The 27,861-nt window shown below is 39.8% G+C and overlaps 3 protein-coding genes across 8 annotated transcripts; all 3 read right to left on the reverse strand.

The window, feature by feature from the left end:
* Nucleotides 1-3,214, reverse strand: LOC121641250 (sulfotransferase 2B1-like). Its single transcript, XM_041987284.1, has 6 exons — nt 3,184-3,214; nt 1,798-2,006; nt 1,598-1,724; nt 1,327-1,421; nt 937-1,117; nt 1-726 (listed from the first exon to the last, which is right to left on the reverse strand). The coding sequence occupies exons 2-6, from the start codon at nt 1,993-1,995 to the stop codon at nt 611-613; spliced, it is 717 nt and encodes a 238-aa protein (XP_041843218.1). The 5' UTR covers nt 1,996-2,006; nt 3,184-3,214; the 3' UTR covers nt 1-610.
* A 1,682-nt stretch (nt 3,215-4,896) lies between these two features.
* On the reverse strand, nt 4,897-27,340 carry LOC121641249 (sulfotransferase 2B1-like). 3 transcript variants are annotated; one of them, XM_041987281.1, is made up of 7 exons: nt 27,285-27,340; nt 9,161-9,402; nt 7,198-7,406; nt 6,998-7,124; nt 6,727-6,821; nt 6,337-6,517; nt 4,897-6,128 (listed from the first exon to the last, which is right to left on the reverse strand). In XM_041987281.1, exons 2-7 carry the CDS (start codon nt 9,294-9,296, stop codon nt 6,013-6,015), a joined length of 864 nt encoding a protein of 287 aa, XP_041843215.1. In that variant the 5' UTR covers nt 9,297-9,402; nt 27,285-27,340; the 3' UTR covers nt 4,897-6,012. The 3 variants fall into 3 exon arrangements, with proteins under 3 accessions (XP_041843215.1, XP_041843216.1, XP_041843217.1); XM_041987282.1 differs by lacking the exon at nt 27,285-27,340 and having other exon boundaries at nt 9,161-9,458; XM_041987283.1 differs by lacking the exons at nt 9,161-9,402; nt 27,285-27,340 and adding an exon at nt 8,463-8,653.
* LOC121641244 (sulfotransferase 2B1-like) lies at nt 10,521-27,332 on the reverse strand. 4 transcript variants are annotated; one of them, XR_006010673.1, is made up of 11 exons: nt 27,035-27,332; nt 18,961-19,169; nt 18,761-18,887; nt 18,490-18,584; nt 18,100-18,280; nt 17,216-17,273; nt 16,508-16,620; nt 16,126-16,433; nt 15,309-15,575; nt 11,852-12,115; nt 10,521-11,384 (listed from the first exon to the last, which is right to left on the reverse strand). XR_006010673.1 is itself a non-coding variant. In XM_041987274.1 (6 exons), the coding sequence occupies exons 1-6, from the start codon at nt 27,168-27,170 to the stop codon at nt 17,824-17,826; spliced, it is 873 nt and encodes a 290-aa protein (XP_041843208.1). In that variant the 5' UTR covers nt 27,171-27,332; the 3' UTR covers nt 17,231-17,823. The 4 variants fall into 4 exon arrangements, 1 of the variants encoding a protein (XP_041843208.1); XR_006010671.1 differs by lacking the exon at nt 27,035-27,332 and adding an exon at nt 23,390-23,534; XR_006010672.1 differs by lacking the exons at nt 10,521-11,384; nt 27,035-27,332 and adding exons at nt 11,397-11,595; nt 23,390-23,534 and having other exon boundaries at nt 11,681-12,115.
* Nucleotides 27,341-27,861: the final 521 nt, after the last annotated feature.

Raw genomic sequence — 27,861 nt, forward strand, 5'->3', positions numbered from 1 at the left:
ACAACAAAACATAACAGGACAGTGGCATTTGATCAAAAGCTTATTTTCTAATATCTTCTTTCCTCTTCAAGAGTAAATAAATTGAACTTTTTTGCATTGAAGTGTCGCTTTGTGATGCCTCTCAGTAACAAAATGACAGTTCATTTATATTTGTCCAGTTTATTAGGCATATCTTATAAAGTATGTCATGTGTTTCATACATTGTACTCTCAAAAGACCAAAAGATCTGAAAGTACTTACAGAGTAGTCATGTAGCAATTAGCACAAACTGATGTTTTACTGATCATACAGCATAAACCTACAACAGATTTACAGATGTGAGAGATCCAAATGATCAGTGTTTTAGCAGTATTTATTTTATTGGCAACGATAAAAGTCTGATTGCAATGTTTAGATCCTGGTATCTGATAAATTTAGCATTTTGTCAGTCCTGAGAACTTAAACGCAGGTTTCTAGAATCCTGCTGAAGACAGATAATAAAATACATAAACACACATCAGCAGGATTCTGCAGACTTGTGTTTGTTTTGAGAATTTAACTCCAGTTGTAAATGACTGTTATGTACAGGCCTGAACTTTATCTCCATACAGCCCTTTTTGTTCTTTGCTGGTCAATCCAGGCTCCAGGGCAGAGAGAAGTTCTCACCCTCCAGCTCTTTGAAAATGACCGATGTGAACCGGGCCAGTTGCTCTGGACTGAAGTGGTTTTTCCAGTCTCCACTAATCCCTGACACAAAAACACACAAGGAGGAGTTACGCAAACACAACAACTTTTTGAAGGAAAAACAATGTTCTGTGTAGTATCTAAAAATAAAATCTGATATTTTAGGAAAATGTCTCACTAAATCTCACAACAAAGAGCAGAAGCTCTAAAGGTTTCCAGTCGGGTCTACTGTTCAGACTAGTCGTGTGTAATGACTGACATGTAGACGCTCACCTTTCCTCAAGAAAGGAGACTTGTCATTGTCCATATACTCTTTGGGAACCAGGCTGAAGTTGGACATTCTGTTGGCTTTCATAGTCTTAAAAGAACAATGCTCTGCTATCTTCAGAACGGCTTCGTCACTCAGATTACGGCACAAGAAGTCTGACATACGCCTTAAAGCTGCAGGCAGGTCCTGAAAAAGACATACACAACCTTAAAGTGCAGCAGATGGTTGATGCTCTTATCCACAAACTGAGACTGATATCTTAGTGTTTCTTTTCTGAGTAGAAGATGTGACAGGGTCCAGTCTTTAAATTTATCAGAGATAAGAGGTGAAGCAGCATCTCTATACAAAATACAGTTCTGTATTTTATGTTTAAACTCTACCAGCAACTACTTTACCTGAACCATTTCTTCATAAGTGATGAACATAATTCTGTCTCCCAGCTCTGCACGCCTCCAGCTCTTCACATGGTCTGTCCACTTCCCAAACAGCACTGCAGACAAAACAAATCCTGGATCGCTGCGTATTTACAATAAACCACTGCTCTACGTTCATCACATTTACACGACTTCATGCCTCTGCATACCCTCCACTGCAGAAAATTCAAACACTTCATTTCAGATGTCAGTCTCTAAGAAAAGTCTATATGTGGGCTGTAAAAACTCTGACCTCTGCCTTCCAGGAACTTCTCCAAGAACTCATCAAAAGTCCCTGGATCCTCGAGAAAGGTCGCCATCTGATGGAAGTAGTATGAAGACACCAAGATGTCCTTTGGGTTCCTCATCACATAGATCGCCTACAAGTGATAACGAGCAGAAACGTTAAGAGCTTACACATGGACATGTCAGGCAAAGTGTCCATACATGTACCTTGGCTTTGGAGGTGTGGAATGAAGGGGGCATGAGGCTGTAGGGAAAATGTGTGACCAGAGCACGTGGAGATGTCAGCTTATCTGCAACCTCAGCCAATCTTTTCTCTTCCAGCCATGGGACCCGGTCCCAGTTTACAACAGTCTGGATTGGAGTCAGATCTCCTCCATTAAGCAGCAACGGAAGGATCTCCTGCATCCAGATAGTACCTGCAGAAATAAATAAAAGGAGGGGCACTGAAACAATTCTTTCTGCTCTACTGAAAAAACAGACTTATTAATCAACATAATCTGGTATAATAAGGTCAGAGATTTTCACAGTCTGACACTTTCTGTCAGACAGAACTTAGTAAGTTAATATATTACAAAAAGTTTGCCATGAGCACTTTGCATTAGCATGTTGCAGATCACACAACATATGATCTGCAAACATATATAGGTTTTATGTATGAAAGGAGCATCAGGGCTGAATAGGCTGCAACTTAATTTCAGATACCTGAGGTTGATTAGTACACCGTCGCAGCAACACAGCATTTTGTCTCATAGGTTTAGTGACTATGAGGCATCGAGCTTCGTGTTTCTCAAATATTGTTTTTATTCACAACATATTGACACGTGTAAAGCCAGTAAATACCATCTGTCTTTCTAGCAATCCCATGGTAAGTAAATTTAATACCTCTTTTCTACAAATACTTTAAAGTTTTATTACAAAAAGGGAACTTGGAAGGAAATCTTTTCTTAGGTCTCTATGTTATCAAGGTGTGGTCTTGTATTTGAGAACAAATAGACAAACGCTGGCCTGGGATAACACCTTTTATTTTGTTTTGTGAAAATTAATCCCTCAGAGGAATAAAGTGGGCAAAAAAATAAGCATTTGTTTTCTGTGCGTTTACTGACTAAGACCTTGTCAGGGAAAATTGCCAACAAGATGAAGGCTTGACAGTGTAATTTATACAGCCTTGGGACACATTCCTAGTATATGACGTTGTTATCGGTTTAGCAGCCTCAACAGGTTGCAAAGAGCCAAGAAAAAAAACCAAGAGTTGATTTTCTTTTTTTCTTTTTTTAGTTGTCAGGAGTTATTTGTGACCATCTATTAGTTCGCCACTGCAATTCTGAGACTGCAGGCGCACATATCAATAAAGTTTAGACAGTATAATTATATATTTAACAATAAAAATGCGTATTTTGAACCACAATATGCAGATTTTTTAAATCATTTTACTTATCACATCCGATTTATTGATGCAGAGATCAGCTTTCCATCTTCCTTGAAATGGTCATTTTGATGAAAAGTACATAACTCCTAATGAATTATACATTTTAGCCACTGTTGTAATTGTGTGTGTGTATACACTTGCTACAGCAAAGTCCAGGTATCTTATACCGTGGGCAGCTGAGGAGTTACAGCCGATGTGATCTCTAAATTCAGGTGAAAATTGGTATCAGTAAAAGAAGAAACAGATTTTAAACATTAGTTCGCTGTGAGCACTGATAATATTAGTCGAGACAAAAAAGACTGGGCAGCAAATGATTTATTCTCACTCTAATTCTGAGGGTACATGAATGCTGCACAATATTTCCTGATCTGTGGGGTAATTTGAAGGGGAGTTTTTATAATAACAGAGAAAATAATATTTTTACTTATCTATCCGCACTCAGCACTGCAATGCTAGTACAGTTGAAGACTGTTAATTTATATATTAATTTATGTAAGTGTTCAGGAAGGCAGTACTGTCAAGAACAGGAAACATGAATAACTCAAAACTCCCCACTGTAATCAAAGGTTAATTAAAGTAAATGAATAAAATTTAAAAAAAAAATTTAAAAATAAAAATCTGAAAATGAGTGAAAAGTTAATCAAAGTTTAAGGACAACCTTTGGAAGACCTTCAAAAAAAACCTCAAGACTGCTTTTAAATATTACATTAAAGTCAGGCTTCTTAAACACAAAGGTGTAATAAATCTTTGCAGATTTCCCACAGTCAGAAATTCTTTCCTCAAATTTTGAAGCCCTTAAAACAATCACACTGCATAATACTAAAAGAAAATGGGGAGCTTTATTAAATCTACTTAAAAGTCCATTAAAACTGAGGAGGGATCCAACCTGGACAAGCCTTCCTTAACCCAGAGCAGCTAATGCTTGCAGTGTGATCACCAACCCAACACACACTGTTTACCAAACCAATCCACTAAAAACCACATTGCCCCCCTCAGCAGGCACTGCATAAAGGACACATGCAATTTAGGGGAACTCATAAAACTGCCTTCTCGCTTTCATTCAAATCCTCCCACACACACTTTCCACCCAAGATAAGTTAAAATCCTGCAGATCTGTAAAAATATGCAAGCAATTTAAAAGGGAAGAAGAGTTTACTTAACTCGCCTGACTCCTCTCAGCTTCTTCACCTCCTGATGATTTCCTCCTCTGTTAACTGCACACACCTGTGCCAAGTCTCCCTCTCTCTGTTCCATCCAGTCACATCATAATATGAAGACATGAAGGTTGGCAGAAGACTTTTGTAGTGTTGTAGTGATACTCCTTCAGGAAACCTACATTTTCCTATCCCCTAGATGCATTTAATTCATTTTAGACATCCTTCCAAAAGTAACACATAAAATGGCCTTTAGGGTGGCAGGCAGGAGGAAGAAGCACTGCAGTGTTAGGAAGTACAGAAATGAGAAAAACCTTGGACTTGTCCACTTATCGATACAGGACCAACTATTTTCTGTCATTGGACTAATGCAAAGCATAAAATGGCTTTTTAAAAGTTTAGTTTGTAAACTTAGATCTCTTAGAAATGTGGACTAATTGGCCTTGGTTGAGGTCCAAGTGTTCCTCTAGTCGTATTGTATTGAACTGAAGTGTAATGTGTTACATGCCGCTGGTGCCCTAAAACAGCAAATGATGTAATAGCCCACACATACCCTAAAAAGGATTAAACATCATATCTTGGTTATTTTGGTACTACATATAAGATTCTACTTTATGATTAAAAATGGAAATCTGAAATATATGACAATCATACCACACAGGAGGTGGGATGAAGAGAGATGACAGATATTAGAACAATTATACAGTACCTGACTTGGTTGGAAACTGTATTCATCAATTTATTATCATTGTTCAGGTATTATGTACATCAAGCAAAGCAAACGAGGCAGGTTTACAAAATGTTACAGTATGAACTTACTACGGAAACATTGCATGGGCAGAACACTTAATGATGGAGAACTCAAGATGCAAAAATTATACATACATACATAATCAGTTTAGGAGGTTGGTTTTCACAACAGTGTAAAGTACAAAATCAAAATATAACATTAAAAGCCAACACGAACTACGAAAATAACAAAATTAGACAACCTATAAATATTGCAGAGCTTGCAAAAATGACTTGGCCCTGTTTCCAATTACCGCAGGCAAATATAAGAATATATAAATACTGACTCAGTATGGTGCCCAAACTTGTAGACTTGGTGAAAAGGTTTTTATTTAATTTAATATTTTTTTATTACTTCTAGTAAAAAAAAAAAACAACAAAACATAACAGGACAGTGGCATTTGATCAAAAGCTTATTTTCTAATATCTTCTTTCCTCTTCAAGAGTAAATAAATTGAACTTTTTTGCATTGAAGTGTCGCTTTGTGATGCCTCTCAGTATCAAAATGACAGTTCATTTATATTTGTCCAGTTTATTAAGCATATCTTATAAAGTATGTCATGTGTTTCATACATTGTACTCTCAAAAGACCAAAAGATCTAAAAGTACTTACAGAGTAGTCATGTAGCAATTAGCACAAACTGATGTTTTACTGATCATACAGTATAAACCTACAACAGATTTACAGATGTGAGAGATCCAAACAATCAGTGTTTTAGCAGTATTTATTTCATTGGCAATTATAAAAGTTTGATTGCAATGTTTAGATCCTGGTCTCTGATAAATTTAGCATTTTGTCACTCCTGAGAACTTAAACACAGGTTTCTAGAATCCTGCTGAAGACAGATAATAAAATACATAAACACACATCTCTCTCTCTCATATATATATATATATATATATATATATATATATATATGTGTGTATTTTATTATGTCTTCAGCAGGATTCTGCAGACTTGTGTTTGTTTTGAGAATTTAACTCCAGTTGTAAATGACTGTTATGTACAGGCCTGAACTTTATCTCCATACAGCCCTTTTTGTTCTTTGCTGGTCAATCCAGGCTCCAGGGCAGAGAGAAGTTCTCACCCTCCAGCTCTTTGAAAATGACCGATGTGAATCGGGCCAGTTGCTCTGGACTGAAGTGGTTTTTCCAGTCTCCACTAATCCCTGACACAAAAACACAAGGAGGAGTTACGCAAACACAACAACTTTTTGAAGGAAAAAGAATGTTCTGTGTAGTATCTAAAAATAAAATCTGATATTTTAGGAAAATGTCTCACTAAATCTCACAACAAAGAGCAGAAGCTCTAAAGGTTTCCAGTCGGGTCTACTGTTCAGACTAGTCGTGTGTAATGACTGACATGTAGACGCTCACCTTTCCTCAAGAAAGTAGACTTGTCACTGTCCATATACTCTTTGGAAATCTGGCTGAAGTTGGACATTTTGTTGGCTTTCATAGTCTTAAAAGAACAATGCTCTGCTATCTTCAGAACGACTTCGTCACTCAGATTACGGCACAAGAAGTCTGACATACGCCTTAAAGCTGCAGGCAGGTCCTGAAAAAGACATACACAACCTTAAAGTGCAGCAGATGGTTGATGCTCTTATCCACAAACTGAGACTGATATCTTAGTGTTTCTTTTCTGAGTAGAAGATGTGACAGGGTCCAGTCTTTAAATTTATCAGAGATAAGAGGTGAAGCAGCATCTCTATACAAAATACAGTTCTGTATTTTATGTTTAAACTCTACCAGCAACTACTTTACCTGAACCATTTCTTCATAAGTGATGAACATAATTCTGTCTCCCAGCTCTGCACGCCTCCAGCTCTTCACATGGTCTGTCCACTTCCCAAACAGCACTGCAGACAAAACAAATCCTGGATCGCTGCGTATTTACAATAAACCACTGCTCTACGTTCATCACATTTACACGACTTCATGCCTCTGCATACCCTCCACTGCACAAAATTCAAACACATCATTTCAGATGTCAGTCTCTAAGAAAAGTCTATATGTGGGCTGTAAAAACTCTGACCTCTGCCTTCCAGGAACTTCTCCAAGAACTCATCAAAAGTCCCTGGATCCTCGAGAAAAGTCGCCATCTGATGGAAGTAGTATGAAGACACCAAGATGTCCTTTGGGTTCCTCATCACATAGATCGCCTACAAGTGATAACGAGCAGAAACGTTAAGAGCTTACACATGGACATGTCAGGCAAAGTGTCCATACATGTACCTTGGCTTTGGAGGTGTGGAATGAAGGGGGCATGAGGCTGTGGGGAAAATGTGTGACCAGAGCACGTGGAGATGTCAGCTTATCTGCAACCTTAGCCAATCTTTTCTCTTCCAGCCATGGGACCCGGTCCCAGTTTACAACAGTCTGGATTGGAGTCAGATCTCCTCCATTAAGCAGCAACGGAAGGATCTCCTGCATCCAGATAGTACCTGCAGAAATAGATAAAAGGAGGGGCACTGAAACAATTCTTTCTGCTCTACTGAAAAAAACAGACTTATTAATCAACATATCTGGTATAATAAGGTCAGAGATTTTCACAGTCTGACACTTTCTGTCAGACAGAACTTAGTAAGTTAATATATTACAACAAGTTTGCCATGAGCAGTTTGCATTAACATGTTGCAGATCACACAACATATGATCTGCAAACATATATAGGTTTTATGTATGAAAGGAACATCAGGTCTGAATAGGCTGCAACTTAATTTCAGATACCTGAGGTTGATTAGTACACCGTCGCAGCAACACAACATTTTGTCTCATAGGTTTAGTGACTATGAAGCATCGAGCTTCGTGTTTCTCAAATATTGTTTTTATTCACAACATATTGACACGTGTAAAGCCAGTAAATACCATCTGTCTTTCTAGCAATCCCATGGTAAGTAAATTTAAAACCTCTTTTCTACAAATACTTTAAAGGTTTATTACAAAAAGGGAACTTGGAAGGAAGTCTTTGCTTAGGTCTCTATGTTATCAAGGTGTGGTCTTGTATTTGAGAACAAATAGACATACTCTGACCTGGAATAACACCTTTTATTTTGTTTTGTGAAAATGAATTCCTCAGAGGAATAAAGTGGAAAAAAATCATGCATTTTTTTTCTGTGTGTTTACTGACTAAGACCTTGTCTTAGTCATAATACTAAAAGAAAATGGGGAGCTTTATTAAATCTACTTAAAAGTCCATTAAAACTGAGGAGGGATCCAACCTGGACAAGCCTTCCTTAACGCAGGTCAGTTAATGCTTCCAGTGTGATCACCAACCCAACACACACTGTTTACCAAACCAATCCACTAAAAACCACATTGCCCCCCTCAGCAGGCACTGCATAAAGGACACATGCAATTTAGGGGAACTCATAAAACTGCCTTCTCGCTTTCATTCAAATCCTCCCACACACACTTTCCACCCAAGATAAGTTAAAATCCTGCAGATCTGTAAAAATATGCAAGCAATTTAAAAGGGAAGAAGAGTTTACTTAACTCGCCTGACTCCTCTCAGCTTCTTCACCTCCTGATGATTTCCTCCTCTGTTAACTGCACACACCTGTGCCAAGTCTCCCTCTCTCTGTTCCATCCAGTCACATCATAATATGAAGACATGAAGGTTGGCAGAAGACTTTTGCAGTGTTGTAGTGATACTCCTTCAGGAAACCTACATTTTCCTATCCCTTAGATGCATTTCATTCATTTTAGACATCCTTCCAAAAGTAACACATAAAATGGACTTTAGGGTGGCAGGCAGGAGGAAGAAGCACTGCAGTGTTAGGAAGTACAGAAATGAGAAAAACCTTGGACTTGTCCACTTATCGATAAAGGACCAACTATTTTCTGTCATTGGACTAATGCAAAGCATAAAATGGCTTTTTAAAAGTTTAGTTTGTAAACTTAGATCTCTTAGAAATGTGGACTGATTGGCCTTGGTTGAGGTCCAAGTGTTCCTCTAGTCGTATTGTATTGAACTGAAGTGTAATGTGTTACATGCCGCTGGTGCCCTAAAACAGCAAATGATGTAATAGCCCACACATACCCTAAAAAGGATTAAACGTCATATCTTGGTTATTTTGGCACTACATATAAGATTCTACTTTATGATTGAAAATGGAAAGCTGAAATATATGACAATCATACCACACAGGAGGTGGGATGAAGAGAGATGACAGATATTAGAACAAATATACAGTACCTGACTTGGGATAAGTCACAGCAAAAACATCGGTGTCTTCCACAGAGAAATTTTGGGCATACTCCAGGCTCTCTGCACTGTGGACCACAGGGGGCAGGAGAAGGCCGTGGTACTGAATGTACTTGAGGGACGACATGAAGACTGTTTCCGGGGAATTGGTAGTCTGCACGTTGCTTCTACCTCTCTCTGCCACAGAGGTAGTATTCCTCCTGCCACAGTCCCCTTTCCCCAAACCTGTTTACCTGTGCACAAGCTGGTAAGACTGGACCACTTTTTGTACTGAGCCCTGATGTCAGTCTTGACCTTCCACAGTTATCTCACACACAACTATGACAATATTATATCTGAATTAAACCACATGACTGCAGATCAACTATTTCTTTGATCAAACAATAACTTTGTAAGGAAGGATTGTGCAGGTAGAACATTACGTCCTGATCTGTGATGTATTATCACTAAAAGTCCATTGGTAAACAATGACTACAGTTTCTTTTTATGAGGATCACACATAAGTTATACTTTTTCAGAGCAGTATAGATCAATGTACATACAGAAAATTCTGGTGTCAAAGCTGAAGGTTTTTTTATGCACAAAACTTTTAAACTTTCTTCATTTTCAGAAATGATATCACTGTAAATGTCACACCAGTTAGATTTTTCCCACATTAAATATTAAGAGAAAAAGTAGACCAATGGGTTTCCCATAACAGTTCATGGACATCCAGTACCTGTTCTGCATTAAACTTCTCAAACTAAGTACTTATCTCTTAGTTTTAACAGTCTTTTCAGTTAGTGTCCACACACAGTGACATGTTCTCATTAAGGTTGATTGTTTACTCATGTTATGCTACCATAAGGCTGTAACCAAGGGTGTCTGCTTTGTGCAGTAACAGCACAAAGGTTTGACCTTTTGTTCTTTAATTTGTTTCTTCTGAGACTGGGAATGTAAAACATTCATAGTTGGACTGTTTTACATTTTTTCAAGAAACTGCAGCTGTTAAACAGCCACTCTGACTGAAACAGCTATGTCTGTTTTGTTCATACTTATGAGTTAGTTTAGTTTGACTTAGTTATGAATCATGCAAACGTTCTGTAAGCACCATGAGGGAAAATGACTTCTATTAGCACATTTTGATTTTTAAATCTAGGATTAGACAATTTTTAAAAATTGGACAGGAAGACAAACTACAACGATGAGTTATAAAAAGTTAAAAACACCTTAACAGTATTTAGTTAAAATTTCTTCCAGGTAAAATAAAACCCATCTATAACTGGATAATAAGACAATTGTCAGGAAAATTGAATCAAACGTAAAATGCTGTGATTCAAGTGTTATGCTAGCTCTATATATAAAACGTTGTCGTACATCAGCAGTTTGCATAATGTGTTGAATTTTGATGTGACATGAAATAATGAGTCATTTAACAAAAATGAAGCTTTCTTTGGTGTTACTGTTTATTTCATGTTAAAAAAGATGAATAAAAACATTAACTATGGTGAATTTGTAGTAGCCTGTACACTATTTGTAAAGTCTGAGAACTTCATCAACATGTCTGACCTTTAGTGACTCATCTGGATTTTTTAGGCAGGTTGCAAACTGTATTCATCAATTTATTATTATTGTTCAGTAATTGTGTACATCAAGCAAAGCAAACGAGGCAGGTTTACAAAATGATACAGTATGAACTTACTACGGAAACATTGCATGGGCAGAACACTTAATGATGGAGAACTCAAGATGCAAAAATTATACATACATAATCAGTTTAGGAGTGTCAGGATCTAAGGCGATATGAGACCAGGGCCTCTCGGGGACAGGAAGTGGTCGAAGAAGTCCAACAGGGACCTTAGAGGAGGCTTTTCCTCGCACGCAGATGGGACAGGCAGCCACATATTCCCGGATGTCCTTTTCCAGCGTGGGCCACCGGAAGCGCCTCCGGATGAGTGCTGAGGTCCGGGCAACACCAGGATGACAAGCCACTCGGGAGGAGTGACCCCACTGGATGACGTGGGATTGGACGTTATCTGGAACAAACAGTTTGTCAGGGGGACCGGTACCTGGATCAGGCTGCGCGCATTGAGCATCACGGACGTTCTGTTCAACCTCCCAGGTGACCGCCGCGATAATACAGGACGCAGGCAGGATGGGACCAGGATCGGCGGACGGGTCATCGGGACAGAACCGTCGAGACAGGGCGTCTGGCTTGACATTTTTGGATCAGGGCCTGTAAATAAGGGAGAAGTTAAAGCGTCCAAAAAACAAAGCCCACTTGGCCTGCCTGCCGTTTAGGCGTTTGGCTGTCTGTATGTATTCGAGATTCCGGTGATCTGTCCAAACGATGAATGGCTGCGCTGCCCCCTCCAGCCAGTGGTGCCATTCCTCCAGAGCCAATTTTACAGCCAATAGTTCCCGTTCGCCAACATCATAATTCCTCTCTGCAGGGGAGAGGCACCGTGAGAAGAACGCACAGGGATGAAGAACTCCCGACTGTTCAGCCCGTTGTGACAGGACCGCTCCTACCCCCATGTCGGAGACATCCACTTCCACCACGAACTGGCGAGACGGGTCGGGATGAGTGAGTACCGGAGCGGATGTGAACCTGTTCTTCAGCTCCTGAAAAGCTGACTCCGCGCGCTCTGACCAATGAAAGGGATGTTTAGGTGAGGTTAGCTGTGTGAGTGGTGCTACTACCTGGCTGAAGTTCCTGATGAAGCGCCGATAGAAGTTGGCGAAATCCAGAAAACGCTGTAACTGCTTCATGGTATCCGGCCTGGGCCACTCCTGCACTGCTTTAACCTTCTTCGGGTCGGTCTTCATCTGCCCGCTCATGAAGATGTATCCCAGAAAGCTGACGGTGTCCGAATTGAACTGGCACTTCTCTGCCTTCACATAGAGCCTGTTTTCCAGCAACCGCTGCAGCACCTGTCTGACGTGGACCTTATGTTCGGTCAGGTTCTGGGAATAGATCAGAATATCATCAAGATTTACAAACACAAACTGGTTCAGGAAGTCACGGAGGACGTCATTAACAAGGGCCTGGAAAACAGCAGGGGCATCAGTTAAACCGAAGGGCATGACCAAATATTCGTAGTGACCTAAGGGGGTTTTGAAAGCAGTCTTCCACTCGTCCCCCTCTTTGACACGAACCAGGTAGTAGGCGTTGCGGAGATCCAGTTTTGTGAACACGGTGGAGCCTAGCAGGGCATCAAAGGCAGAGTCTGAGAGGCAGGGGATATTTGTTGCGGACAGTGATGTCATTCAGACCCCGATAGTCCATGCAGGGCCACAGGGTTTTATCCTTTTTAGACACAAAGAAGAATCCTGCAGCTAGCGGGGAAGAAGAGGTTCTTATTATGCCGGCCTGCAAAGACTCCTGAATGTATTTATTCATGGCATCTCTCTCGGGTCTGGAGATGTTATATATGCGGCTGTTAGGTAAAGAGGACCCAGGTAACAAGTCTATAGCCATGTCGTATGGCCGGTGAGGGGGAAGAGATGTTGCCTTAAGCTTGCTGAATACCTCAGCCAGATCGTGGTATTCACTAGGCACGGATGACAGATCAGGGGTCTTTTCAGGACTCTCCGTTTTTTCGATAGGGGGCAACGCTGATCGTAGACATGTCTGGTGGCACCTCTCACTCCAGCCAGATATGGTTCCCGTCTCCCAGTCAACGTGCGGGTTGTGGCGAGATAGCCAGGGGTGTCCTAGGACCAGAGGGGATTCTGGAGCAGATATATATCGTATAAGATAGCTGTCAAAAAGACGTATGCATGATTCTAAGATTTGTAGTCGTATTTTTGTGTTAATAAAAGTTTTGTGCACAAATCAAGGCTGTCATATATGTGCGTCTGGTCAATTTTGTGGATTAGGAGTTGTTTTATGTGAGTATGAATCTTAAAGCTGTGAGTGCAAAATCTTGTGAATACAACTCCAATTTCTACGAAGACAAAGTCTCCTATTCTGTGTGGACACGAATTCACGTTTTTGGGTACGAGTAGAAAAGTATTCAGATGACGTCACAAGGGAGGAGTAATCGATCTGCCGATTGTACAAAACACAACAAGCTCCAATTTCAAAGATGGCTGAAGAAATTGCAGCGGGAGGAGCTACCGGCTCAAGTGAAGCATCACAGGTAAGATGTTCAAGCGGTCTTTATTTATATATTAAAGAAAAACATACTATTTTCAATAATATTCTTTGATTTAAAGACGTACTGCTATAGTTTGCCATGTCGGGTAGTGCTAGCATTAGAAGCTGGCTTGTGCTATTAGCATTGATGTAGCGTGGAAACTATAAAATGTTTATTCTTAGACAATGTCGATTGAAATGCGACTTTTATGGATTTATTAATTACGCTATTTAGTCGATCAGTCTGTCCTCGCCAATCCTCTTTTCCATTTACCCCACTCCCTTCGTCCACCTTTTTTTTTTTATTCCACTCCTGCGTTGTTCAGAAGCTGAGGATAAATCAATCCATGTACCGGTGAATAACCGTATTTATTATATATGTCATGATATGCATATTTATGTAATCTTCTCTGCCATAAACACGATATTGCGGGGGTTGCGGGGGCGTTTGAGTGACGTGACCTGGGACGCCGATGGAGTGAAGAGACTTAATTCCTCCCAGTAGAAAGTTGCAATGGATTGTCATTTTTGTAAACAGTATAACACGACTTGCGGAGCACCGTTGCTAGGGACGCCAATGCCCCTAGCAACGGTGCTCCGCTGGTTGATCAGATGACAAAGATGATGCTCAGGGAGGAAATATGCCAGATATTTGCCCTATGAGGTTTTACGCGGTACTTAACCAACTTCAGAGTAATAGTGATGGTTAAAGAAATCCATTGCAACTTTCTACTGGGAGGAATTAAGTCTCTTCACTCCATCGGCGTCCCAGGTCACGTCACTCAAACGCCCCCGCAACCCCCGCAATATCGTGTTTATGGCAGAGAAGATTACATAAATATGCATATCATGACATATATAATAAATACGGTTATTCACCGGTACATGGATTGATTTATCCTCAGCTTCTGAACAACGCAGGAGTGGAATAAAAAAAAAAAAGGTGGACGAAGGGAGTGGGGTAAATGGAAAAGAGGATTGGCGAGGACAGACTGATCGACTAAATAGCGTAATTAATAAATCCATAAAAGTCGCATTTCAATCGACATTGTCTAAGAATAAACATTTTATAGTTTCCACGCTACATCAATGCTAATAGCACAAGCCAGCTTCTAATGCTAGCACTACCCGACATGGCAAACTATAGCAGTACGTCTTTAAATCAAAGAATATTATTGAAAATAGTATGTTTTTCTTTAATATATAAATAAAGACCGCTTGAACATCTTACCTGTGATGCTTCACTTGAGCCGGTAGCTCCTCCCGCTGCAATTTCTTCAGCCATCTTTGAAATTGGAGCTTGTTGTGTTTTGTACAATCGGCAGATCGATTACTCCTCCCTTGTGACGTCATCTGAATACTTTTCTACTCGTACCCAAAAACGTGAATTCGTGTCCACACAGAATAGGAGACTTTGTCTTCGTAGAAATTGGAGTTGTATTCACAAGATTTTGCACTCACAGCTTTAAGATTCATACTCACATAAAACAACTCCTAATCCACAAAATTGACCAGACGCACATATATGACAGCCTTGATTTGTGCACAAAACTTTTATTAACACAAAAATACGACTACAAATCTTAGAATCATGCATACGTCTTTTTGACAGCTATCTTATACGATAATATAAGCTTAATAATATCGATTAGTTCTGAATGGTTGCCCGAAAGTTTCAATCTGACTGGAATAGGGGTGGGGGTTACCTGGGCCAGTGTTCGGCCATCCAGGGCGTTGGCTGTCATGGGATGTGGTAGAGGAACCAGTGGTATCTGAGCCTTCTCAGCCAAGCCAATGTCCAGAAAGCTGTCCTCTGCACCAGAATCAAGTAAGGCGGGGATAGTGACAGACTGGTCAGAACAAGTTAAGGTTGCGGGAATCTGTGTCTTGGTTGGGGTAGTGGTTCTGTAACTGGTTTGACCCGTCAGGACACCGACCTTTACTGACGGGCCCCCTCTTTTGGGCGCACAGGACAGGAAATACGGAAGTGACCAGCTTCACCACAATACAGACACTCACCAGCCCGCAGCCTTTTCTGGCGTTCGGCCAGAGCCAGATGAGCCCGCTCCACCTGCATTGGCTCCTTGGTAGAGAGGAACGAAGCCGAAGAAACCAGGGAAGGATGGGGCGTGGATGTCGTGTCATCTCCTTGAACCGGCACAGACCGGGACCCCCTATGGTCCCGACGCCTCTCCCGAAGACGGTTGTCCAAACAAATGGCCAAATCGATTAGGTCATCGAGATCCTCCGGAAGATCTCGGGTCACCAGCTCGTCCTTCAGCGTGTCTGTTAAACAGTGCAAGAAATGATCTGTTAATGCAGTGGGGTTCCACTTTGAGTCAGCGGCAAGAGTCCAGAACTCGACGGAGAATTCGGCCACACTCAAGGCACCCTGCTTCAACGTCATACAATGCTTGGCCGCTTCCCGACCACGCACAGGATCGTCAAAAACCTTTTTTAATTGCTGTAGGTTAAAGTGTGCAGTGGTGTGGTTTCCAGATAAGCCTTTCGCCCAGGTCAGTGCTCTGGATGTTAGCAGACCTATAATGAAAGAGACTTTGAACCTGTCAGTGGCGTAGGTGAGTGGTTTCTGTTCAAACACAAGAGAGCACTGAAGGAGGAAACCTCTACACTTGCCCAACTCTCCAGTGTAGGGTTTGGGGTCAGGAATGTGAACTTCACGGGTGGATGCAGTCGGTGGACACACAGGGCCAGGCTGTGGAGCTGTGGGAACGGAAAGCTGGGATAGCTGGGTTAGCATGTCGGACATTCTGGTGGTGATATCATTTAGCTGAGTCTGTAAGGCCTGATGACTATCACTGAGGGATCGGAGTACCTAAGAATGTTGTCCGAGCAGATTTCCTTGAGAAGAAACGGCAAAAAACAATTCTCCGGCAGAGTCGGGTTTGCCAGCATCCGCAGAAGACTTTCCCACTGGGTCCATGTTGGTGGCTGGATCGTTCGGTCGGAATCTGGTTTAGGACCCAAGGAGGAGAGCACACAGTTTAGAATTAGTGAGTGTTTATTTACAAAGCGATTGTGAGAAGTCAGGTGAGTTCCAGTGTGACTCAAGGCGAGGAGAAGGCAGGCAGAGAGCGGGCAGACAGGATTCCACGAGTCCGTTGTACAATCAAGGGCAGGGTGCTTGGGAGAGAATAATATGCAGGTAAGAACACAGATAGATAATTCTAGACTTAGATTTGTGCAGAGCCGGTTACCACTATTAGTTGTACGATGCAGCGAAGACTAGAGAAGATCCTGGAATCTTTATGCAGCCGTCTGATGAGCCCGATTCACCTCAGCTGCCCAGCCTTGATTAGTGAAGCCGCCTCTCATCCGAATAAGGAAAGAGGTGGAAGAAGCACCAACAAGTGTAAACCCATGACAAGGAGGTTGGTTTTCACAACAGTGCAAAGTACAAAATCACAATATAACATTAAAAGCCAACACGAACTACGAAAAGAACAAAATTAGACAACCTATAAATATTGCAGAGCTTGCAAAAATGAGTTGGCCCTATTTCCAATTACCACAGGCAAATATAAGAATATATAAATACTGACTCAGTATGGTGCCCAAACTTTTAGACTTGATGAAAATGTTATTTTTTCATGTTTTTATTACTTCTAGTTAAAAAAACACAAAAAACATAACAGGACAGTGGCATTTGGTCAAAAGCTTATTTTCTAATATCTTCTTTTCTCTTGAAGAGTAAATAAATTGAACTTTTTGCATTGAAGTGTCGCATTGTGATGCCTCTCAGTATCAAAATGGCAGTTCATTTATATTTGTCCAGTTTATTAGGCATATCTTATAATAATAATAATATAATCTTTAAATAAGGCAGCTTAGGCATATATTATACAGTATGTCATGTGTTTCATACATTGTACTCTAAAAAAAACAAATGATCTGAAAGTACTTACAGAGTAGTCATGTAGAAATTAGCACAAACTGATGTTTTACTGATCATACAGCATAAACCTACAACAGATTTACAGATGTGAGAGATCCAAATGATCAGTGTTTTAGCAGTATTTATTCTATTGGCAATGAAAAAAGTTTGATTGCAATGTTTAGATTCTGGTATCTGATAGATTTAGCATTTTGTCAGTCCTGAGAACTTAAACGCAGGTTTCTAGAATCCTGCTGAAGACAGATAATAAATACATAAACATACACAGACATATCTATCCATCTATCTGTCTGTCTATCTGTCTGTCTGTCTGTCTGTCTGTCTATCTATCTATCTATCCATCTATCAATCTATGGTGTGGTGTTTGTCCTCCATCGGCAGGTCTTTCCATCCGGTTCATCATCCTCAGGCCTCGGGCCCCAGCCTCCCCTCCTCCTCTATCTATCTCTCTCTCTTTTTATTTATATATATATGTTATATATGTTAATGTATTTTATTATGTCTTCAGCAGGATTCTGGAGACTTGTGTTTGTTTTGAGAATTTAACTCCAGTTGTAAATGACTGTTATGTAAAGGCCTGGATTTTATCTCCATACAGCCCTTTTTGTTCTTTGCTGGTCAATCCAGGCTCCAGGGCAGAGAGAAGTTCTCACCCTCCAGCTCTTTGAAAATGACCGATGTGAATCGGGCCAGTTGCTCTGGACTGAAGTGGTTTTTCCAGTCTAACAACTTTTTGAAGGAAAAAAATGTTCTGTGTAGTATCTAAAAATAAAATCTGATATTTTAGGAAATGTCTCACTAAATCTCACAACAAAGAGCAGAAGCTCTAAAGGTTTCCAGTCCGGTCTACTGCTCAGACTAGTCGTGTGTAATGACTGACATGTAGACGCTCACCTTTCCTGAAGAAAGTAGACTTGTCACTGTCCACATAATCTTTGGGAACCAGGCTGAAGTTGGACATTCTGTTGGCTTTCATAGTCTTAAAAGAACAATGCTCTGCTATCTTCAGAACGACTTCGTCACTCAGATTACAGCACAAGAAGTCTGACATACGCCTTAAAGCTGCAGGCAGGTCCTGAAAAAGACATACACAACCTTAAAGTGCAGCAGATGGTTGATGCTCTTATCCACAAACTGAGACTGATATCTTAGTGTTTCTTTTCTGAGTAGAAGATGTGACAGGGTCCAGTCTTTAAATTTATCAGAGATAAGAGGTGAAGCAGCATCTCTATACAAAATACAGTTCTGTATTTTATGTTTAAACTCTACCAGCAACTACTTTACCTGAACCATTTCTTCATAAGTGATGAACATAATTCTGTCTCCCAGCTCTGCACGCCTCCAGCTCTTCACATGGTCTGTCCACTTCCCAAACAGCACTGCAGACAAAACAAGTCCTGGATTGCTGCGTATTTACAATAAACCACTGCTCTACGTTCATCACATTTACACGACTTCATGCCTCTGCATACCCTCCACTGCAGAAAATTCAAACACTTCATTTCAGATGTCAGTCTCTAAGAAAAGTCTATATGTGGGCTGTAAAAACTCTGACCTCTGCCTTCCAGGAACTTCTCCAAGAACTCATCAAAAGTCCCTGGATCCTCGAGAAAGGTCGCCATCTGATGGAAGTAGTATGAAGACACCAAGATGTCCTTTGGGTTCCTCATCACACAGATCACCTACAAGTGATAACGAGCAGAAACGTTAAGAGCTTACACATGGACATGTCAGGCAAAGTGTCCATACATGTACCTTGGCTTTGGAGGTGTGGAATGAAGGGGGCATGAAGCTGTAGGGAAAATGTGTGACCAGAGCACGTGGAGATGTCAGCTTATCTGCAACCTCAGCCAATCTTTTCTCTTCCAGCCATGGGACCCGGTCCCAGTTTACAACAGTCTGGATTGGAGTCAGATCTCCTCCATTAAGCAGCAACGGAAGGATCTCCTGCATCCAGATAGTACCTGCAGAAATAGATAAAAGGAGGGGCACTGAAACAATTCTTTCTGCTCTACTGAAAAAACAGACTTATTAATCAACATAATCTGGTATAATAAGGTCAGAGATTTTCACAGTCTGACACTTTCTGTCAGACAGAACTTAGTAAGTTAATATATTACAAAAAGTTTGACATGAGCAGTTTGCATTAGCATGTTGCAGATCACACAACATATGATCTGCAAACATATATAGGTTTTATGTATGAAAGGAGCCTCAGGTCTGAATAGGCTGCAACTTAATTTCAGATACCTGAGGTTGATTAGTACACCGTCGCAGCAACACAGCATTTTGTCTCATAGGTTTAGTGACTATGAGGCATCGAGCCTCGTGTTTCTCAAATATTGGTTTTATTCACAACATATTGACACGTGTAAAGCCAGTAAATACCATCTGTCTTTCTAGCAATCCCATGGTAAGTAAATTTAAAACCTCTTTTTTACAAATACTTTAAAGTTTTATTACAAAAAGGGAACTTGGAAGGAAATCTTTCCTTAGGTCTCTATGTTATCAAGGTGTGGTCTTGTATTTGAGAACAAATAGACATACTCTGACCTGGGATAACACACGAGGCTGAACTTAGCCTCCGATTCGCAGCTTCCGATTCGCTAGTTAAGGGAAATTTTAAGGGACCCGTAAGTCAGAACGCGAGTGACTGTATTACTCCGTTAACCCTCCGTTTTATTGATACTCAATGCCGTCAAACCTGTCCTAGATTATTCTACAGAGCCTACTGAATCTGAAAAACATAGTTTGTGATTTGTGAAACCTTTCTCTGATTTGTGAAAATGCAGTAAAGGCAGATTTCACTCATTTTTCTGCCGTTTTTACACACTATACCTGGTCCAGATGTTATAATATCTATTGTGAAGTATCTTATTCTCAACATTTCATAATTAGAGTTACTTAAAATACATAGATTAGAACTATACTTCATTGCAGCTGTAAGCAGACGGCTCTTTGCTTTAGGATCCAAGCATGGACAGGCTTATAGGCCTCTAGGAGTATCTAAACATAGCATCGTGTAAGACACACTTACAGTAGATGGTTTCCTTATAAGGGTCTGTCTTAAAGGACTGTACTCTGCACTTAGAAACGTTCCCAGCACAGGATATTAACATGAAATTCGGAGAAGAACACACAAACATCCTATATTTAAACTTGTATCTGATCTATGATTGGACGATTCAGGACTGAGGAATGTTCTTTGTTTGAAAACTATAAAAGAGAGACTTACACATCTAGTCAGGGGGTTTTTCTATGATTGGCTTCAGAAACCTCACAGAGATGCATATCTGTTTACGATGTCACTTTTTGTAATAAACCATCATTTTTACATAAAGCTGATGTCCGGAGCTCTTCTTTTACCTGAAAGTATTTTTGCCACAGCATAAGCCTAAAGTAATTTACTACAAAATAGTATGATCCAGAGAAGAAGATCTTCATATGATGAAGTCATCATATTACAGAAACGGCTATGAAGACACAGAGGACACTAAAGGGGAAACCACCGTACAGCACCGAGAGAGGAGAAGTTATCAACCAGATGATGGCTTCACAAAACTATAGAATGTTATTAAGGACAGTAAACTACAAAATGCCACAACAGACTATTTCTCCAGAACACCTGCTTCCACAAAATAAACCCCACCAGGTTTCACAAATCACAAACTATGTTTTTCAGATTCTGTAGACTCTGTAGAATAATCTAAGACAGGTTTGACCTGACTCAGTGTGATATTATAACATCTAGTGTGTAAAAACAGCAGAAAAATGAGTGAAATCTGCCTTTACTGCATTTTCACAAATCAGAGAAAGGTTTCACAAATCACAAACTATGTTTTTCAGATTCTGGAGACTCTGTAGAATAATCTAAGACAGGTTTGACCTGACTCAGTGTGATATTATAACATCTAGTGTGTAAAAACAGCAGAAAAATGAGTGAAATCTGCCTTTACTGCATTTTCACAAATCAGAGAAAGGTTTCACAAATCACAAACTATGTTTTTCAGATTCTGGAGACTCTGTAGAATAATCTAAGACAGGTTTGACGGCATTGAGTATCAATAAAACGCAGGGTTAATAGAGAAATACAGTCACTTGCGTTCTGACTTAAGGGTCCCTTAAAATTTCCCTTAACTAGCAAATCGGAGGCTGCGCAAATCGGAAGCTAAGTTCAGCTTCGTGGATAACACCTTTTGGATAACACTACTTCATTGCAGCTGTAAGCAGACGGCTCTTTGCTTTAGGATCCAAGCATGGACAGGCTTATAGGCCTCTAGGAGTATCTAAACATAGCATCGTGTAAGACACACTTACAGTAGATGGTTTCCTTATAAGGGTCTGTCTTAAAGGACTGTACTCTGCACTTAGAAACGTTCCCAGCACAGGATATTAACATGAAATTCGGAGAAGAACACACAAACATCCTATATTTAAACTTGTATCTGATCTATGATTGGACGATTCAGGACTGAGGAATGTTCTTTGTTTGAAAACTATAAAAGAGAGACTTACACATCTAGTCAGGGGGTTTTTCTATGATTGGCTTCAGAAACCTCACAGAGATGCATATCTGTTTACGATGTCACTTTTTGTAATAAACCGTCATTTTTACATAAAGCTGATGTCCGGAGCTCTTCTTTTACCTGAAAGTATTTTTGCCACAGCATAAGCCTAAAGTAATTTACTACAAAATAGTATGATCCAGAGAAGAAGATCTTCATATGATGAAGTCATCATATTACAGAAACGGCTATGAAGACACAGAGGACACTAAAGGGGAAACCACCGTACAGCACCGAGAGAGGAGAAGTTATCAACCAGATGATGGCTTCACAAAACTATAGAATGTTATTAAGGACAGTAAACTACAAAATGCCACAACAGACTATTTCTCCAGAACACCTGCTTCCACAAAATAAACCCCACCAGGTTTCACAAATCACAAACTATGTTTTTCAGATTCTGTAGACTCTGTAGAATAATCCAAGACAGGTTTGACCTGACTCAGTGTGATATTATAACATCTAGTGTGTAAAAACAGCAGAAAAATGAGTGAAATCTGCCTTTACTGCATTTTCACAAATCAGAGAAAGGTTTCACAAATCACAAACTATGTTTTTCAGATTCTGGAGACTCTGTAGAATAATCTAAGACAGGTTTGACCTGACTCAGTGTGATATTATAACATCTAGTGTGTAAAAACAGCAGAAAAATGAGTGAAATCTGCCTTTACTGCATTTTCACAAATCAGAGAAAGGTTTCACAAATCACAAACTATGTTTTTCAGATTCTGGAGACTCTGTAGAATAATCTAAGACAGGTTTGACGGCATTGAGTATCAATAAAACGCAGGGTTAATAGAGAAATACAGTCACTTGCGTTCTGACTTAAGGGTCCCTTAAAATTTCCCTTAACTAGCAAATCGGAGGCTGCACAAATCGGAAGCTAAGTTCAGCTTCGTGGATAACACCTTTTATTTTGTTTTGTGAAAATTAATTCCTCAGAGGAATAAAGTAGAAAAAAAATATGCATTTGTTTTCTGCGCGTTTACTGACTAAGACCTTGTCAGGGAAAATTGCCAACAAGATAAAAGCTTGACACCGTAATTTATACAGCCTTGGGACACATTCCTAGTATATGACGTTGTTATCGGTTTAGGAGCCACAACAATATAGGTTGCGAAGAGCCAAGAAATAAACCAAGAGTTGATTTTCTTTTTTTTTTTTTTAGTTGTCAGGAGTTATTTGTGACCATCTATTAGTTCGCCACTGCAATTCTGAGACTGCAGGCGCACATATCAATGAAGTTTAGACAGTATAATTATATATTTAACCATAAAATGCGTATTTTGAACCACAATATGTAGATTTTTTAAATCAATTTACTTCTTACATCTGATTTATTGATTCAAAGATCAGCTTTCCATCTTCCTTGAAATGGTCATTTTGATGAAAAGTACATAACTCCTAATGAATTATACATTTTAGCCACTGTTGTAATCTTGTGTGTGTGTATACACTTGCTACAGCAAAGTCCAGGTATCTTATACCGTGGGCAGCTGAGTTACAGCCGGTGCGATCTCTACAGTCAGGGGAAAATTGGTATCAGTAAAAGAAGAAACAGATTTTAAACATTAGTTCGCTGTGAGCACTGAAAATATGGAGTCTTTGACAGCACTGACCTGACTTCGGATATGTAACAGCCACAACGTCATCGTCTTTAAACTTGAATTCATTTGCAAACTTCAAACTCTGTAAGAAGTGAGTTTCTCTGGGAAGCAGAAATCCTTGATATTGCAGATAGATGTCAAATTCCAGAGACTTCATTGTAGAATATTCAACTCTGATGATTCCCATCTTTAACTTAAGCAAATCGTCATACCTGTTACGTTTAACCCTGAAAATATTATTCGAGACAGAAATGACTGGACATCAAAGATTTATTCTCACTGTAATTCCAAGGGTACGTGAATGCAGCACAATACTTCCTGATCTGTGGGGTAATTTGAAGGGGAGTTTTTAAAATAACAGAGAAAATAACTAATATTTTTACTTGTCTATCCACACTCAGCACTGCAATGCTAGTACAGTTGAAGACTGTATATGTTTATTTATATATTTATTTATTTTCAGGTTCAGGAAGGCAGTACTGTCAAGAACAGGAAACATGAATAAATCAAACTCCCCACTGCAATCAAAGGTTAATTAAAATAAATAAATATTTTTAAAAATTAAAAAATAAAAATCTAAAATGCTGCATGCATAGTCACAAAAAAAAGCCAACCAGTTTTTAAAAGGCCAACCTCACCTAACTAACTTATACACTGGCAAGGGATATTATTCAAACACTTGCTGTATATGCAAAGTTTTGGTCTGCAACTTGTTACTTCCTGCAGTCATGTATTTACAGAAAATGATTGCTTAACTGATGACATATTTCTGCAAAAGTTAGACCTCCATGAATGATTAAGCATAAAATTTAAAATGGAGTCTAAGTAAAAAAAGAGAAAATTATATTCTGCTGTCTGTTTTCAGAAATTAATACAAGTTTGTGCAATTCTAGATTTTTTTCTCTGCATATCAGATTCCATGGAAACCATGAACATTTGTCATCAGTGAAATGTTTTTTTTTCCTTCACATTAATTGTCTCAAATTATATTTAGACCAAACTTGTTAAAGTAGTCATGACATTTTAGTTTAGCAAAAATGGTTGTTCTTGTTAGCCAACTGAAATTAGCTGTGCAGCTGCTAAGAACAAGAAGTGAAGTCATCCCCGAAGTTGTAGCACTGGCAAAAGAGACATAAACAACACATGACATACTTGTTTTGGAGCTGTCATAATAAACCAACAACAATTAAGCATTAAGTTTGACAGCTGCATCATCATATTTGTTACGACCCGACTTAAGGGGTAGGGACGGGCGTAACAAAGAAACACGGCGTGGACAGGTGGTATTTCAAAATAAAAGCACATTTATTTACAACTCCCGTGATAAGTGATGGACAACCTGTAAAACAAAAGATGAGCTGGGGTTAGCGGACCTGCAGAAAGAAACAAACCAAAACCTATACCAAACACTCACCGAGTGCACACACAGACACAACCGCAACTCGGTGAGGAAACTAAAACCAAACAAAAGCAACAGGCCCATAAACTAAAGTGACCGTCGTCACAACACAATAAAACGCTAACCTAGCCCAGCTCTAACACAAACACAAAGTAAACTTAACTCAACCAAACACTTAAGGCACCCATTGTGGAAAAGGAGGTGGTCGCGACACACACACACACCCGGTGCACAACATGAGGGGGAGAGAGGCCGGAGCCATTCTAGTTTCTCCCCCTCCAGACCTGCCTCGGCTGCAGTCTTTTCAGCCTGAGCTTCTCCGTAGGCTGCAGCCTGACTGGTCCAGAGGGGTGCCAGTCACACAGGGGCGGGGACAAAGGCGCTGGCCTTGGCCACTCCGGGCAGCGCTCTGACGCCCCTAATCACACACAAACGGCCACAGCTTGTCTACGACAAGCAGGGCCGTAACATATTGTTGAGCTACAATCAACTGCTGTTTTAAGTTAAAGTGTTTATTAAAACATACATTTACTTTAAATTTGTTGGATGAAGTGTCAGATCCCCTTTAGATGCAATAATAATAATAATAATAGAGCCTCTCTTAAAGGAGCATTTTACATGATTTCTTTAAGTAGTCTTCAGGAATATTTTCTGAGACTTCATTGAAGATTTTCTGATTCTTGGGAGCTACTCAATCCATTTTTGTCTTTTCTAATAAAGATCATCACACACTGCTTCAGTAATGTTGAGGTCTAGTCCCTTGGAATAATTCATCACTCTAAGACGCGTTGAAACTGATTTTCAGTCCACCTTTTCTGTCATTTGGCATACCTTGGCCTTTTCTCCCCAGTCTCTCTTCCTTATGAACAGCTTCTGATTTCTTATGAGGCTTCAGTGAATAATAAATGTATTAACTGAAGGACCAGACACATCTCTCAGCTTTTAACAGAATTTGTCCTTACTTTCCTGATAAACAAATTCTTCTGAAAATGGTCAGGTATATGGACTGGACTAAAAATGAGTGAAAAGTTAATCCAAGTTTAAGGACAACCTTTGGAAGACCTTCAAAAAAAAAACTCAAGACTGCTTTTAAATATTACATTAAAGTCAGGCTTCTTAAACACAATGTTGTAATAAATCTTTTGCAGATTTCCCACAGTCAGAAATTCTTTCCTCAAATTTTGAAGCCCTTAAAACAATCACACCGCATAATACTAAAAGAAAATGGGGAGCTTTATTAAATCTACTTAAAAGTCCATTAAAACTGAGGAGGGATCCAACCTGGTCAAGCCTTCCTTAACCCAGAGCAGCTAATGCTTCCAGTGTGATCACCAACCCAACACACACAGTTTACCAAACCAATCCACTAAAAACCACATTGCCCCCCTCAGCAGGCACTGCATAAAGGACACATGCAATTTAGGGGAACTCATAAAACTGCCTTCTCGCTTTCATTCAAATCCTCCCACACACACTTTCCACCCAAGATAAGTTAAAATCCTGCAGATCTGTAAAAATATGCAAGCAATTTAAAAGGGAAGAAGAGTTTACTTAACTCGCCTGACTCCTCTCAGCTTCATCACCTCCTGATGATTTCCTCCTCTGTTAACTGCACACACCTGTGCCAAGTCTCCCTCTCTCTGTTCCATCCAGTCACATCATAATATGAAGACATGAAGGTTGGCAGAAGACTTTTGTAGTGTTGTAGTGATACTCCTTCAGGAAACCTACATTTTCCTATCCCCTAGATACATTTAATTCATTTTAGACATCCTTCCAAAAGTAACACATAAAATGGACTGTAGGGTGGCAGGCAGGAGGAAGAAGCACTGCAGTGTTAGGAAGTACAGAAATGAGAAAAACCTTGGACTTGTCCACTTATCGATAAAGGACCAACTATTTTCTGTCATTGGACTAATGCAAAGCATAAAATGGCTTTTTAAAAGTTTAGTTTGTGAACTTAGATCTCTTAGAAATGTGGACTAATTGGCCTTGGTTGAGGTCCAAGTGTTCCTCTAGTTGTATTGTATTGAACTGAAGTGTAATGTGTTACATGCCGATGGTGCCCTAAAACAGCAAATGATGTAATAGTACACACATACCCTAAAAAGGATTAAACATCATATCTTGGTTATTTTGGCACTACATATAAGATTCTACTTTATGATTGAAAATGGAAAGCTGAAATATATGACAATCATACCACACAGGAGGTGGGATGAAGAGAGATGACAGATATTAGAAGAAATATACAGTACCTGACTTGGGATAAGTCACAGCAAAAACATCGGTGTCTTCCACAGAGAAATTTTGGGCATACTCCAGGCTCTCTGCACTGTGGGCCACAGTGGGCAGGAGAAGGCCGTGGTACTGAATGTACTTGAGGGACGACATGATGACTGTTTCCAGGGAATTGGTAGTCTGCACGTTGCTTCTACCTCTCTCTGCCACAGAGGTAGTATTCCTCCTGCCACAGTCCTCTTTCCCCAAGCCTATTTACTTGTGCACAAGCTGGTAGGACTGGACCACTTTTTGTACTGAGCCCTGATGTCAGTCTTGACCTTCCACAGTTATCTCACAGACAACTATGACAATATTATATATGAATTAAACCACATGACTGCAGATCAACTATTTCTTTGATCAAACAATAACTTTGTAAGGAAGGATTGTGCAGGTAGAACATTACGTCCTGATCTGTGATGTATCATCACTAAAAGTTTATTGGTAAACAATGACTACAGTTTCTTTTTATGAGGATCACACATAAGTTATACTTTTTCAGAGCAGTATAGATCAATGTACATACAGAAAATTCTGGTGTCAAAGCTGAAGGTGTTTTTATGCACAAAACTTTTAAACTTTCTTCATTTTCAGAAATGATATCACGGTAAATGTCACACCAGTTTGATTATTCCCACATTAAATATTAAGAGAAAAAGTAGACCAATGGGTTTCCCATAACAGTTCATGGACATCCAGTACCTGTTCTGTATTAAACTTCTCAAACTAAGTACTTATCTCTTAGTTTTAACAGTCTTTTCAGTTAGTGTCCACACACAGTGACATGTTCTCATTAAGGTTG

Source organism: Melanotaenia boesemani, chromosome 6 (assembly GCF_017639745.1).
Source record: "Melanotaenia boesemani isolate fMelBoe1 chromosome 6, fMelBoe1.pri, whole genome shotgun sequence".
In the NCBI taxonomy this organism is placed as follows: Eukaryota; Metazoa; Chordata; class Actinopteri; order Atheriniformes; family Melanotaeniidae; genus Melanotaenia; species Melanotaenia boesemani.